Source organism: Cetorhinus maximus, chromosome 20 (genome assembly GCF_964194155.1).
Source record: "Cetorhinus maximus chromosome 20, sCetMax3.hap1.1, whole genome shotgun sequence".
Lineage (NCBI taxonomy): Eukaryota > Metazoa > Chordata > Chondrichthyes > Lamniformes > Cetorhinidae > Cetorhinus > Cetorhinus maximus.
The window spans coordinates 23,490,015-23,505,058 of NC_135898.1; the positions used below are offsets into that span (position 1 = coordinate 23,490,015).

The window sequence follows — 15,044 nt, forward strand, 5'->3', positions numbered from 1 at the left end:
GGTGTCAGGCAACTGGTGTTAGTGTTGAGTGTGTTGCTTTTGGATCTCTGCATTGTTACTGGTGGAGGTGTTTGAGGCACCATCTTCAGCCTGAGAATAGGACGTGTGCCGTGTTCATAGAGAGTTAGTAATGAAAATAACTTGCCCCTCCAGGGGGAATGAACACGAATACGAATGATACACCCTATTGTTTTAAAATCCTGGCTTTCTTTGCTCCTGAAGGCTCTGATTCTTGCACTTGCAAAGATACCAACACCTCCCTGATGCCTCACTCAAGTGGTCATCTGCAGACTACATGCTCATGGAGTGCTGAGCCTGATTCTGTCCTCGGGTGCAATCTTCTGTCATACCAGCAGGAGGAATTGTGGTGGGTGCAGGAACTTAATTTGGCAGGAGGCAAATAAATGTTTCTCGACAGCGGGATAAACTTTTTGTTCTCCTGACTTTCAAGGCTTGTTAAAGACAAGGCAAGCTTCCCGATAAACAATGTTGGGAACCCTATTTGCATACATTAGCATCTCGTGCGTGCTCATTGAAAGGACACCTCGCTATCACTAAGTTGTCAAACAAATTAAGTTCCCTGCCAGTGAGGATTTAGAACTTTACGTTTTATGACTGTACATATGTGGCGTGCACCTGGAGAAGCTTCACTTTTTCCATGGCTTTGAGATCCTTGGGGACTGTGCTAACTTCACTCATATCGAGTGCAGGTAGCAAATGCTGCTCCAAGGCTGGACACGGGAGACAAACTAAGCGGGGAAGTTGGGTGAGGGAGAGCGCGAGTGTCCAGGGAAGGGGCTGGGCTGGAGGGGGTGGAGGGGGAGTGTCTTATAGGGCAGGGTCGGTGGTGGGGTTCTGGGGGGCGAACTCAGGGTGCTGATGACTTTGGGGTAGTCGCAGTCAGAAGGTGGAGTGGAATGCAGTAGGGTTGCAAGTCGATGGTGAGAGTTTTATAGGTGAAGGTCTCATTGTGGGGGGCTGGGGGTGTGGGTCACTGAGGGACTAGACAGGTGGAGAGGTGGCTTGGATAACTGGAGAGGGCAGGGTCAGGGTGGACATTGGGACGGTGGCAGGTGTCAGCTCTGAGGGGAGGAAAGGCATGTGGAAGTGGATCATAATAGGGTCCAGGCTAACCAGGGGGAGAGTTCAGGGGTGACAGAGGTTAGAGTCATGGTGATATGGATAGGTCAATAGTGATGGGAGAAGTTGGTAAGTCACAGGGGGGAGGGTAGAAGGTGATGGAGCGATACTGGAATGTGACGCGTACCATTTTTCAAATATGACCTTGACCATGCACTTAATCAGTAAGTGAGACCTCTTGAAGTGGGAGGAGAGCCTTTTCGGGTGGGTGGAGTTCAAGGTCAGTACAAGTGGCCGACTAAATGGACACCCTAATAATTATGATCCACTGGATGTTGGCTTTGAGATGGAGGGAAATGTAAAGGACGCTCACTAAATTTATCACTTCAATTCGTTCACATACCCACTGCGCTGTTGATTAATGCTCTGCAGGCAAGTCTGCCTTGTTAGTGGCTCTCATCCAGAAGAGGAGAAGGAGGGCTCATGGCAGGTTGGCACAGGGCCAGGTGGAGTAAGAACCTAAGAAGCAAATGGCACCAGGGCCTCCAGAAGGTCACGGTGCTGGCGAACAGGGTCCACGGTAGTGGTGCTCATTGGCCCGACCACGGGCATATCGCTGGTGGTGCCCTAGAAATGAGCGAAAGGCAATACTGGAGCCCCACGATGCGGTTGCTCACATCTGCCAGCTTCTGTAGTACGAGCTGCGCCCGTAATGACTCTGAAGGAGTAATGCGGATCTCCAGGCTTGCATTGAGTAAGTGGCTGTCTGGGTGCAGTTTAAATATGGCACACGGATCTTCCTGCCGTCCCTGCCACAAGATGCGCCGTGTTACTCGCGGATGTATAATTAATGAGCTGAACCGTGGCAGATCATCCATGTTCAGCCATCCCGCTGCCCAGCGGGAATCACTCCAACTTAGACTCCAGAACGGAAGATCCCACCTCTCATCTACCAATTACTTCCATTCCAGGAATCCCCTTCCAGTGGGACCCACAGAATAATGCACAGGAGTAGAAACTAAGGCTGAACTTTATTTCTCTAGATGTGTTTGAGGGAAGGATGGTGTGATTTTATTCGCATTCATTTATGGGGTGTGGGTGTCTTTGGCAAGGCCAGCATTTGTTGCCTATCCCTAATTACTAGGGCCATTTCAGAGGGAAGTTGAGAGTCAACCACGTTGTGGACCAGACCAGGTAAGGATGGCACATTTCCTTCTCTGAAGAAGATACATTGATGAGCCAGATGGGCTTTTTATGACAATCAATGATAGTTTTATTAATGAGATTAGCTATCGATACCAGATTTTTATTAATTTTTAATAATTTCCATGGTGGGATTTGAACCCATGTTCCCCCACAGTCTCTGGATTACCAGTCTAGTGACGTTACCACTACGCTACCATCTCCCCTAATTACCATCGTATGGTTAGTTAGGGTCTGTGGGCAAAACTAACTCTAAAGTCCTGTAACTGTTATTATCATTTCAACTCCGAGAAACTGATGATTTCATTTGATTAGTTGGTGGGAGGAACCATGAGGCGTTTAGAATTGCTTATAATCTTCCTGCTTTAATGATGGCTGCTGTTAGTGATGGCTGTTAATGAAGAAGTGTTAACAGGACATTCCTGTTTTTTCAGAATCTGCCCCTTCACTGCACCAATTGAGACCATTCATTTAGTTATATCTCTAACCCAAGATTAAACAAGGGAAATGGTGACTCCCTGTCTATGCTGAGTGACCCTGTCTGTTGTGGCACTGCAGTTTGCCTCAGCTGCTCTGGGTTGGATGAGGTGTGTATGTTGGGTAAGAACCGGACTCAGCTTTGATGGCTCGCTACAGCTGAAGAAAACAGCCTTCTGCCACTCAACGTTGAGCCTCTCCCAGGATAAATGGCTAATTGAGCGAGGTATTAAGTAGAAAAATTGAACCACATGGCAATGAAGCACATTCATTCAAATAAGTATGTTAGTAAAAGTTTATTCAACAAGCAAATCATGGTTTTGAAGCACTTTAGTCTACATGACTAACTGTCTCCATTCATTATTGCACCACACATCAGCTACAGAGTGCAAAGAAAGGATAATTAGCCATAAATGTTAGCGGGTTAAGTCAGATCTACACCAACGGTTAAAATTCTGTCAAAATCACTCTTTTTCTTTCCTTTTTCTTGCCTTTTTCCTCTTGAATCAGCAAACTTGTGCTGGTCCTAATAGTGTAGCTGGCTTGGCCGTGCCTGGATAAAAGCTGGCAGAACGCATTGACAGCAGCATTATATAGGAAGGAAAGACTTGAGCTTAAACAGTACCTCACCACATCTCAGATATATCTCTGAGTCATTCACCCGCAATAAATTGTTTTTAAACTGCACTGATTGTTATATAGGTAAACATGTTTGAATGGAATATTTCCACCCTCAGACTCTCAACACATGCAACAACCAGCAGTTTGAACTGTTTGAACTTATTGTTTTTTGAGGACAGCACTGTCTCTGATACAACACACACACGATGGGAAATCCTTTCCCAGGTTGAAACAAATCCTGGAATATACTAGGAAGTTTCCATCTTACATTGTACCCACTGCCCATCCATCCAATTAACCCTTTGAGCTGTAATTAATGTTCTATTCCCAATCTTTTTCTGAAGTTTTTTTCTAATCAGAACTTATTAAATTTAAACTATTGATTCATGGGATAGATATGATTAAAGTATAAAATTCATATTCAATACAAAAAGTCAGCAATCCTAACCTGGAGACAACACCATCCAGAAGAGCGGATAAGTATGGGGGGAAAGGGATAACCAGAATTCAGTCATAGCTGCACATTTCACATTGTAGGGATTGTGCTGTATTAACAATTAATCACAAGTTGTAAGGGTAGGAAACTGAAAAACACACACATGCTACATGCAGCTGGACAGAACTATTTGCGTTGATGCTGAATTAAGTTTCTAAGCAAGGATACAGAGGCAATTTTTTTTTTTGTTTGAATTTATGCCAGAGATTTCTTTTTTATAATTTGCAGGGTGGCTTTAGATCCAGCCATACTTCTCACAGTATTCGACAGCCTGAAAGAAAGAACAGCCAAAATACAAATATGAGAGCTCTTTTGAAAATACAGAACAGGCGTCGGGAGGACATCATTGTCTGCTGACCTTCCTGTGAAACTAAATTGTTCCCTAGTTCCTGAAGCTTGACATCACCTAATCAATGCTTCCTAATTGAGAATTTCATCTCTTTTCACCCTCAATGCTTCCCTACTTTTGTGGCCTGTCACAAAACCTCCAAGTTCAAAATAAGGACAGCTGAGAATGGGTACAGGTTTGAGCAGTAGAACAGTTCAAAATAAGCACAGAGCTGAGAATGGGTACAGTTTTGAGCAGTAGAACTGTTCAAAATTAATACAGAGCTGAGAATGGGTACTGGTTTGAGCAGTAGAACTGTTCAAAATAAGTACAGAGCTGAGAATGGGTACTGGTTTGAGCAGCAGTGGAACTGTTATTAGCTGCAAACTGCTTTCATGCCTCAATGCAGGCTGGCGTCTTGCTGATACTATTTGGCTACAGAGTGCAGATAAACAGATGGTGATTGCAAAATCAAAATCACTACCTAACTAATTAAGGCATCAGACAAACCACCACAGCTCGAGTCTACTTTGGAAATGAACAGAAAGCTGCCCGAAATTCTGCCAACGTCACATGAAAGATAATCTTTCGATGCTGTATGAGGATTTAGCAAGTCTGCATTCGCTGCCCACACGTTCCTGTGACAACTGGTGTGAACAGTATATATGAAAGTTCTGCTACTACTAGGTCAGGAATTAGCCATGATCGCATTATGAAGGGAGAGTAGATTCCAAATTTGTGGAATCAAAATAAGATATAAGTGCAAAAGTCAAATAGTAATAAATATAACAAACAGCCTTTAAATAAGTTTTGACTGTCATCCACCATCTGTTATCTATAAATCTTTACTCACTGCCATTCATTACACAGAGGGTTGAAGTTATACTTACTTTACACCGGGCGGCAATTTCCTGGGATGTGCACCAGTGTGATGGTCCCCAGGTGCACTCATCGCGTCCAAGCAACTTTGCCTCCACTTTTCTTACACAGAAATCCAGTTCCTGTCAGTAAATACATAATGATGGTACTGGGTGAGGCCTATTCCTGAATGAACATATGTTTATACAGCTCTCTGAGAGATCAAACACAGGATACACTTTTTTACTAGATAGAGGAAGCAGTGAGCCGAGTTGCTATTCTCAACTTTATCCCCTCATGAATCTTCATATCTGTGCAGCACCAAGGGTGCTGGTTGCTTTCTGATACCCTGACCAAGTGGCTATTCTTCAAGTGATTTTGAGCAGCAGACGTTGACAGATTATTTGACTGTGACCAAACAGTTGAACCTGATGTCACCAGTCATCTTCACATTTTCTATCAGCTTGCCTCGGAGGATGCTAGCAGAAATTTCATTCCAACAAGAAGATATCTAAAGTAAAACAGTACAGCACAGAAGGAGGCCATTTGGCCCATTGAGTCTGCACCAGCTCTTTACATGAATTACCAGATCACCCTCTCTCTGATAGTGCAATATTTGGAGAGAGTGCTAATCTTCATATACTTACCCCACAAAGATCTTTGTCCTCCTGATTCTGAAGAAGATTGCTGAGCCGGGCTTTATGGGAGTAGATAAAGTCTTCGCACTATAAGAACCAGATTAAATAAAAAAGAAAATCAGCCAATCCCATTCTCGTACAACTAATAGCTTCTATTGGTTCAATGTTCTTCATGTCTAAGTGGCTTACACAATGGAGACGGAACAGAAACAAAAAGCAAGAGCAAAATGGGCACTGATTTGGGAGGCAATAAGTTCAAGAACCTCGGAGAGGAAACGGAGGTTGGAGATGGGGCAGTAGTTTGCAAGGCTAGAGGGGTCAAGGGTTGGTTTTTGAGGAGAATGGTGATGGCAACAGATTTGAAGGAGGAAGCGACAACACCTGAAGAGAGAACCATTTACAATATTGGCTAACATGGGGGCCAGGAGGGGTGGGCAGCAGTTTAGTCGGAACAGGGTTGAGGGAGCAGGAGGTGGGTCTTATGGACAAAATGAACATGGAGAGGGAATGAGGGGAGAAACTAGAAAAAGATGCAAGTTCAGGAAAAGGTGGGGGAAGCTCGAGATAAAGTTAGACCTGGTGGACTAGAGAAAGGGAAGGAAACAATAGAGGCAGCTGATCGGATGGTCTCAACCTTGGTGAAAAGAAGTCCATGAGCCCCTTGCACCTACAGTTGAAAGTAAAGATGGAGGAGACGGGGGGAGGGGGTTAAGAAGATGGTCTGCATTAGAGCAAAGAAGCCGGGGGTTATCTTTGCATTCAGGATGATCCTTTAACTAGTGAGCCATTTTAGCAGATCAGAGAGGACCTGACAGTGCATGACGTAACCCAGCCAGATGTGGCAGTGAATGACTAAACCAGTTGTCTGCCATATTTATTCACGTTGGCAACTCTTGGACTTAAGGGAGAGGGATGAGGGAACGACTAGGATGAGAAAGAGTAATGGTTTATTGGGGACTATGGCATCAAAGGTGGAGCTGAGGATGTGGTTGAGTAAATGAGTAGCTGCAGAAATGTTGTGGTGGATGAAGGATCGATAGAAGGCTTGGTTGTTGGGATTTTGAAAAAGCAGTTGTAAGTGAATTGGGAGATGGTTTTTCTGCAGGGGTGAACACTGAAGGAAGTAGGGTTGGGCTAGGGAAGTGGGAGAGATTTGAGATTGATAGAAGGAAATGATTAGAGCAGGGAAGAGGCAACAACAGGGGAGATTTTAAGAGAGAGGTAAAACCATGAAGAATGAATGAACAGGTGCATACAGGCGACATTGCTGGGGCTGTGGTCATTAAGAGCCAGTCACTTCATTAGGGCACAGGCATCCTGTGCAACTTCGCAAAAACAAGGTAAGAATATGGGATTAAAGCAAAATACTGCAGATGCTGGAGATCTGAAATAAAAACGCAGCAGGTCTGACAGCATCTGTGGAGAGAGAAACAGAGTTAATGTTTCAAGTCCAATATAACTCCTCTTCAGTTCCAAAGGAGAGTCATATTGGACTCGAAACGTTAACTCTGTTTCTCTTTCCACAGATGCTGCCAGACCTGCTGAGTTTTTCCAGCCCTTTCTGCTTTTATTTATCTAAGAATATGATATTTGGTTAACCTCCACCCAAAATCTCACAAATCTTTGGGGTATAGTAGTATTGCAGTGGGTAGAGGGGAGGGGGCATAATGTACAAATGTTCAGGACCAGCCACATAAATACTGTGGCTGCAAGAGCCGGTCAGAGGCAGGGAATTATTCAGTGAATAACTCACCTCCTGACTCCTCAAAGCCTGTCCACTATCTACAAGGCACAAGTCAGGAGTGTGATGGAATACTCTCCACTTGCCTGGATGAGTGCAGCTCCCAAAACACTCAAGAACCTCAGCCCCATCCTGGACAAAGCAGCCGCTTGATTGGCACCCCCATCCACCACCCTAAACATTCACTCCCTCCATCACCGGTGCACTGTGGGTGCAGTGTGTACTGTATACAAGATGCACTGCAGCAACTCACCAAGGCTTCTTCGTCAGCACCTTCCAAACCCGCAACATCCACCATCTAGAAGGACAAGGGCAGCAGATGCATGGGAACACCACCACCTGGAAGTTCCCCTCCAGGCCACTCACCATCCTGACTTGGAAATGTATTGGCCATTCCCTCACTGTTGCTGGGTCAAAATCCTGGAACTCCCTCCCTAACAGCACTGTGGGTGTACCTACACCACATGGACTGCAGCGGTTCAAGAAGGCAGCTCACCACCACCTTCTCAAGGGCAATTAAGCTTGGGCAATAAATGCTGTCCCTGAGTAATGCCCACATATTCCATGTAAAAAAAAAACGAACCTGTGATTCTAAACCACAGATATCCAAATGTGAAGTCAGTTCCTCAATGTTCAACTGTTTTTGGTAGAATTAGCTTTAACATGGTTTCACTTCCTTTTTTCACTTCACTCTCATTCTCTTTGAGAAGAAAGGGTGTGCACCATGTCAGAGCCCTTTTGACACCTGCTGTTATTGCTCTGTGTCTATTGCTATGATTTGCAATGGTTGGCTGTGTGTCCTTTGCAAGTCTGCCTGCCAATCTTTGTTTCCCTCCCCCATTTTCTGTACCAGGGAAAGTATTGGTAAGCAATAAACAAGAGGGAGAATACAATAAAACATTTCAGTGTGCCATCTGTTTCCTCTGTAATGTTCTTAGTTCATTACCACCATTACTAATGGGCCAATACTCACCAGATCCAGAATGCCCTCGCCATGCACAACTCTAATTTGGAAGGGAAGAATTGTTCCATTGAGTGTTTCACATTTCAGCCTGACAACTCTTTATCCATTTCACTGATTAGTGAAATCCTGGTGTCAGTACTTCATCTGATCTCATTACTGACGAGGTCTGCAGTACCCCTTTTAACTCCCTCTGACAAGAACTCACCAACAAATTGGAGACATCAGAATATGAGTTGCAGGCTTTTGGCAGGAGTACGTCCACTTCTGTGCCCTGCTTCCGAGCTGACTGGAGCTGATGCACTATGTCCTCACACATATTACAGGACATTTTCGGCAGCACTGTATTGTGAAAATGTGGGAGAAATTCAGATTAAACAGTGTGAAGAGTTGAACAGCAAGCTTTTCCTGGCAAACAATAAATGGATGCTTTTAATGTATTAGCTGGAACATGAGGAAAAACACCCATGAGAAATTAGTTGGCACCAATGAATCTCCTGTTGCACTAGGTCTGGGGAAATACATGCAACATCAAAGCAAGTTATTGCTCAATATTGGTCAAGGAATCAATTACAGCAGTAAGGAGAGATGACATCTTAGAAGGCTCTTCAAATGAAGCCATATGGGTAGAACTGAAAAACAAAAAAGGAGCAATCACATTGCCGGGAGTGTACTATAGGCCCCCAAACAGTCAGAGAGAAATAGAAGAGCAGATATGTAGGCAAATTTCAGAGAAGTGTAAAAATAATAGGGTAGTAATAATGGGGAATTTCAACTTCCCCAACATTAACTGGGTTAGTCATAGTGTGATAGGTTTAGAGGGAGCGGAATTCTTAAAATGCATCCAGGAGAGTTTTTTAAGCCAGTACGTAGGTCCTACAGAGAGGGAGAAGTCCTGGACTTAATTTTATGGAGTGAGCTGGGCAAGTGGTAGAGGTATCAGTGGGGGAGCATTTTGCAGATAGTGATCATAACTCCGTTAGATTCAAGGTTGTTATGGAAAAGGACAAGGATGGGCCAGAAATCAGAGTTCTAAATTAGGGGAAGGCTGATTTTAATAAGATCAGATATGATTTGGCCAGAGTGGACTGGGAGCAGCTACTTTTAGGTAAATCTGCGTCAGAGCAGTGGGACTCATTCAAGAAGGAAATAGGGAGAGTACAGGGCCAACATATTCCAGTAAAGAGAAAGGGGACGCTGGATGTCGAGGGATATACAGGAGGAAAAGGAAGGCTTATGGCTGATACCGAGGGCTGAAAACAATGGAAGTCCTTGAGGAGTATAGAATGTGTAGAGGGGAACTTAAAAAGGAAATTAGGAGAGCAAAAAGGGGGCGTGAAAAAACATTGGCAGGTAAAATAAAGGAAAATCCAAAGTTATTTTACAAGTACATTAAGAGTAAGAGGATAACTAGAGAAAGAGTGGGGCCCATGAAGGACCATTGTGGTAATTTGTATGTGGAGCCAGAAGACGTAGGCAGGGTTCTAAATGAATACTTTGTGTCGGTGTTCACAAGTGAGAGGGACGACGTGGGTATGGAAATCAGGCAGAAGGACTGTGATATAATTAAAGAAATTAGCATAGAAAAGGAAGAGGTTCTAAATGGTCTTGCAGGCTTAAAAGTAGATAAATCTCCAGGCCTGGATGAAATGTATCCCAGGCTGTTGAATGAGGCAAGGGAGGAAATAGCAGGGGCACTGGCAATAATTTTCAATACCTCTCTGGCCACAGGAGAGGTGCCAGAGGACTGGAGGACTGCCAATGTGGTACCATTATTCAAGAAGGGAGGAAGGGATAAACCAGGGAACCACAGGCCAGTCAGTCACTCAGTGCTGGGGAAACTATTGGAAGCAATTCTGAGGGACAGAGTTAATCTACACTTGGAGAGGCAGGGATTAATCAAGGACAGTCAGCATGGTTTTGTTAAGGGGAGGTCATGTCTGATCAATTTGATTGAATTTTTCAAAGAGCTGACCAGGTGTGTAGATGAGGGCAATGCATTTGACGTAGTCTACTTGGACTTCAGCAAGGCTTTTGATAAGGTCTCGCATGGGAGACTGATAACAAAGGTAAGAGCCCGTGGGACCCAAGGCAATTTGGCAAATTGGATCCAGAATTGGCTGAGTGGCAGGAAGCAGAGGGTGATGGTCAAGGGGTGTTTTTGTGACTGGATGTCTGCGTCCAGTGGGGTTCCACAGGGATCGGTGTTGGGTCCCTTGCTGTTTGTGGTATATATAAACGATTTAGACTTGAATGTAGGAGGGTTGATCAGTAAGTTCGCGGATGACACATAAATTGGTGGGGTGGTAAATAGTGAGGAGGATAGCCTTAGATTACAGGAGGATACAGATGTGCTGGTCAGATGGACTGATCAGTGGCAAATGGAATTTAATCTGGATAAATGTGAGGTGATGCACATGGGCAGGACAAACAAGGCATGGGAATACACGATGAATGGTAGGACCCTGGGAAGCACCGAGCATCAGAGGGACCTTGGCATGCATGTCCACCAGTCCCTTAAGGTAGCGGGACAGGTAGATAAGGTGGTTAAGAAGGCATATGGGATACTTCCCTTTATTAGCCGAGGCATAGAATATAAGAGCAGGGAGGTTATGCTGGAACTGTATAAAACGTTGGTTAGGCCACAGCTAGAGTATTGCGTGCAGTTCTGGAATCCGCATTATAGAAAGGATGTGATTGCACTAGAGAGAGTGCAGAGGAGATTTACCAGGATGTTGCCTGGGCTGGAGAGTTTTAGTTATAAGGAGAGATTGGAAAGATTGGGGTTATTTTCCCTGGAGCAGAGGAGATTGAGGGGGGACATAATTGAGGTGTATAAAATTATGAGGGGCGTAGATAAGGTAGAGAGGAAGGAACTTTTCCACTTGGTGGATGGATCAATAACTAGGGGGCATAGATTTAAGATAAGGGGCAGAAGGTTTAGAGGGGATGTGAGGAAGAATGTTTTCACCAGAGGGTGGTGGGAATCTAGAACTCACTGCCTGAAAGGATGGTAGAGGCAGAAACCCTCATAACATTTAGGAAGCATTTGGATGTGTACTTGCGATGCCATGGCATACAAGGCTATGGGCCTAGTGCTGGAAAATGGGATTAGAATAGTTAGATACTTGTTCGACCAGCGCAGACTGGATGGGCCAAAGGGCCTTTTTCTGTGTTGTAGGCCTCTATGGCTCAATAAGTTAATGAGAGAAATTGTTGTGATCAGCCTCTGATGGGTACATTGGCCAATTCTGAACTTGACCCAAAGCTAATTTGAAAGCTTTTGTGCTTAAGTCTACTCATTGAGAAAGGTGTCCATATTTTCTATTGCAACGTGTGCTGTTTGCAGATTACACTGATTTAAGGTGATTGGCACAATGGTGGCATGAGGAAAAACTTTTTTTAATGCATTGTGTGGTTCGGATCTGAAATGCACCACCCGAGAGTGTGGTGGGGGCAGATTCAATTGAGGCCTTCAAAGGGAAGAGAAAAATTTACAGGCTATGGGGAAAAGGTGGGGGTTTGGGACTAGCTGAGTTGCTCTTGCAGAGCTGTCATGGATGCAATGATACAAATGTCCTCCTCCTGCACGGTAACCGTCCTGTGATTCAGTATCAAAGGGAGACAATGCATCCCACTACCAATGGTAGTGCCTTAAAAGACAAATATTTTTAGGAACATGGAAAGACCATTTGGCCCAACATGGCCAACCATTTTTTGTGATATATCAATCCAGAATTATCTCAATTATCTCCACTGTGAGGGATTAAGACCTCACCCTGTATATTTTTCTTAAAAAATATATAGAGATATGCTCATTGCTATCTCTAAAAAAAAGTGAAATGGACAAATACCTAAAATGGCTGAATCTATATCTGTCTGTGCCCCCGAACAGGAGAACCTACCTGGCAGTCTTGGGGAACTCGCACCTCGGTATCCCTGAAGAGCCACTAACGACCCCCTGTGGACTGCACAGACTAAATTCAAAGAGAGCTATACAAAGGCCATCGGCATTTCATAACCCAGGCTGGCCAACAGGAGCCTGCTCTTCTGCAACCTTCCTTTCAATTCTTAATGGTTGAGACATTTAACAATCTTGGAGATCCAGAAGAGGGATACATGCCCTTTGTCAAAGACATTACGGAGAGGTGGGATTGGGCCTCTGTCTAGTGGAACCAATAATATTGCCTTGCTGAACTGCAAAGTCTCAATCTGCTTTTTTATCATCTGACTAGCAGCCTCATAGACAAGGAGCTCTGGCTCAGGTTGGACATCCGGCTCCATCTACACTGCTTCTGCTGGAAATTCTGTACCATCACCCACAAGACTGATGCATGCCTCTCTCATTGTGTGATGTCAACACGATCGGAATAGTGAATTGCCAGCATCAGTTTTCAGTTCACAACCTCCGTGAAAGAATACTTACCACTGGTAAGAGGAGGAAGCTGAGCCAGGCATGTGCAGCCTGGGAGGAGGTGGCTGAGGAGGTCAGCCATGTTGGGCTGGTCAGAAGGGCATGGCCCCAATGCCAGAAAATGCTCAATGACCTAATAAGAGTAGCCAGGATGAGTAAGGCCTCTGTATGTGAAATCTTGTGCCAGTGTATTACAGGCGCGCCCCTGAATGCAGGAGGAAAGCCAGTTTTTTTTAATCATTCACAGGATGTGGGTGACTAGGCCAGCATTTATTGCCCATCCCTAATTGCCCTTGAGAAGGTGGTGTTGAGCAGCCTTCTTGAACTGCTGCAGTCCATCTGCTGTAGGTGCTATTAGGGAGGGAGTTCCAGGATTTTGACCCAGTGACAATGATGGAACGACGATATATTTCCAAATTAGGATGGTGAGTGGCTTGGAGGGGAACTTCCAGGTGGTGGTGTTCCCATGTGTCTGCTGCCCTTGTCCTTCTAGATGGGAGCGTTTGTGGGTTTGGAAGGTGCTGTCTAAGGAGCTTGGCTGCACCTCAAAGGCAGCATGATTCAACAACGGACACAGCTATCTTTGACGATGACAATGTGCATTTAAAGCTTTGACCCAGTTGTGAGGTGGGTGGTTGGCAGAATGAGCATATGACAGATGTGTACAATATCCAGGCTGGCACACACACAGCAAATAATGGGTAGGCAGCATGCCATAAAATAGCCTGAAGTTGTTAAAGAGTGCATTCTTATACATCACTTCAGAAGAAGTGAGACCACATTACCCATCTTTCTCAGATACTTTATAGCTCTGGGAGATGGCCAGGAACAAATATAGCACTCAGCAGAGTTCTCAGCAGCCCAGAAAAGACCTCTAACTCATATGATTTGAAAATGGCTAGTCTGCTCATTCAAATAAGCATTCCCAGCAGTAACAGATATACTGAGATTCAGGGCTCATCTGTAGCTTTTAAACCATCCTGACAAGCTGCCCCTTAAAAAATCGGGACACATGGTGTGAATTTGACTCTAAAATTGTATCAAAGCATTCACACTGAATTATGGCAGTCAATTGGGCCGAAAGCGATCTTAAATACACTATTAATTGATATTTATATAACACAGGTAGGGTCCCGACTTTTAAGCCCATTTGCCTGCTGCATTATACAAAACTGGCGTGATGACATCGGGAACACTGCCCGATGTCACCATGTCTGATAATATGTCTCCGGATGTGGGGAATGCTCTGGATTTGGGAGCGTATTATCCTGCCTATGGTTTTTGACCTGCATTTAACCACAATCTTCGGTTTAGAAATGGTGAGCTTTAAATGAATACCTCCTGCTTTGGGTTATAGATCTCTTGGTGGTTTGGATACGTACTTGAGTCTTTCTTGTCCCTGGAGCAGAAACGAAGAGTGTCACATACACCACTGGGCGTGAGTTTTTCGATAAGTAGCTTAACGGCAGCTTCCCCTCTCTTTTCCATTAAGTTGTGACATTTTGTAAAGTATTTGCTTGGCAGTTGGGAGCAGACCTTACTGGGCAGTTTGATGATGACACTCTGTAAATGAATGGTGACAAATTAAAACACTCAAATCGTCAACATAGACTCTTCAGAATAATTGCATCTCTGCATTTCAGTTCCTGTTTTACTTTACACCAAAGCTGAGAAGTGAAATCCACCAACACTTTGATATGTCAAAAAAATTTTAAACGAACGGGTTTCAAAGTCATGGTTCCCGGGCTGGATTAGCCGATCAAGGCAATGAGTAGCTGATCCATGCCAGCCAGGAATTCCTTTGAGCACCATCCCCAATGTGTGCGGAGTTAGTTGATCTCAGCGGCCAGGGTAGTATTTATTTTCTATTCATTCTCAGGATGGTAGGCATTGTTGAAGGCCCAGCATTTATGACTCTTCTCTAACTGCCCATGAAACAACTGAATGGCTTGCTAGGCCGTTTCAGAGAGCAGTTAAGAGTCAACCGCATTGCTGTGGATATGGAGTCACATGCAGGACTTTGGCGGCTGGACAGTTCGAATGAGCTTGTGCATAAAAGTGCAAAATCATGTTCAATTTTAACAGTCCCAATCCCAAAGTGTGCCTTACCTCTCCCAAAGGGGTCCTGAGCTCCCATCCAAAGGGGCACCTTAGCTCTCCAAAGAGCTCTCCCTGGCTAAACGAACAAATTCACCAAGTTCAGATCTCGATTTTGATCTATTGTTTC

The 15,044-nt window shown here is 44.5% G+C and overlaps 1 protein-coding gene across 2 annotated transcripts in view; it reads right to left on the bottom strand.

The window, feature by feature from the left end:
• Positions 1 to 3,041: 3,041 nt before the first annotated feature.
• The window catches only part of LOC144694960 (prosaposin-like), a 28,714-nt gene continuing 16,711 nt past the window's right edge, over positions 3,042 to 15,044 (bottom strand). The window contains exons 7-11 of one of the 2 annotated variants that reach the window (XM_078565770.1): positions 14,200 to 14,380; positions 8,612 to 8,745; positions 5,711 to 5,788; positions 5,096 to 5,206; positions 3,042 to 4,148 (exon numbers count right to left, since the gene is read on the bottom strand). In XM_078565770.1, coding sequence (XP_078421896.1) covers positions 4,113 to 4,148; positions 5,096 to 5,206; positions 5,711 to 5,788; positions 8,612 to 8,745; positions 14,200 to 14,380 — 540 coding nt within the window. In that variant the 3' untranslated portion in view covers positions 3,042 to 4,112. The remainder of the gene's footprint in view (positions 4,149 to 5,095; positions 5,207 to 5,710; positions 5,789 to 8,611; positions 8,746 to 14,199; positions 14,381 to 15,044) is intronic. The other variant, XM_078565769.1, reaches the window with a different exon arrangement.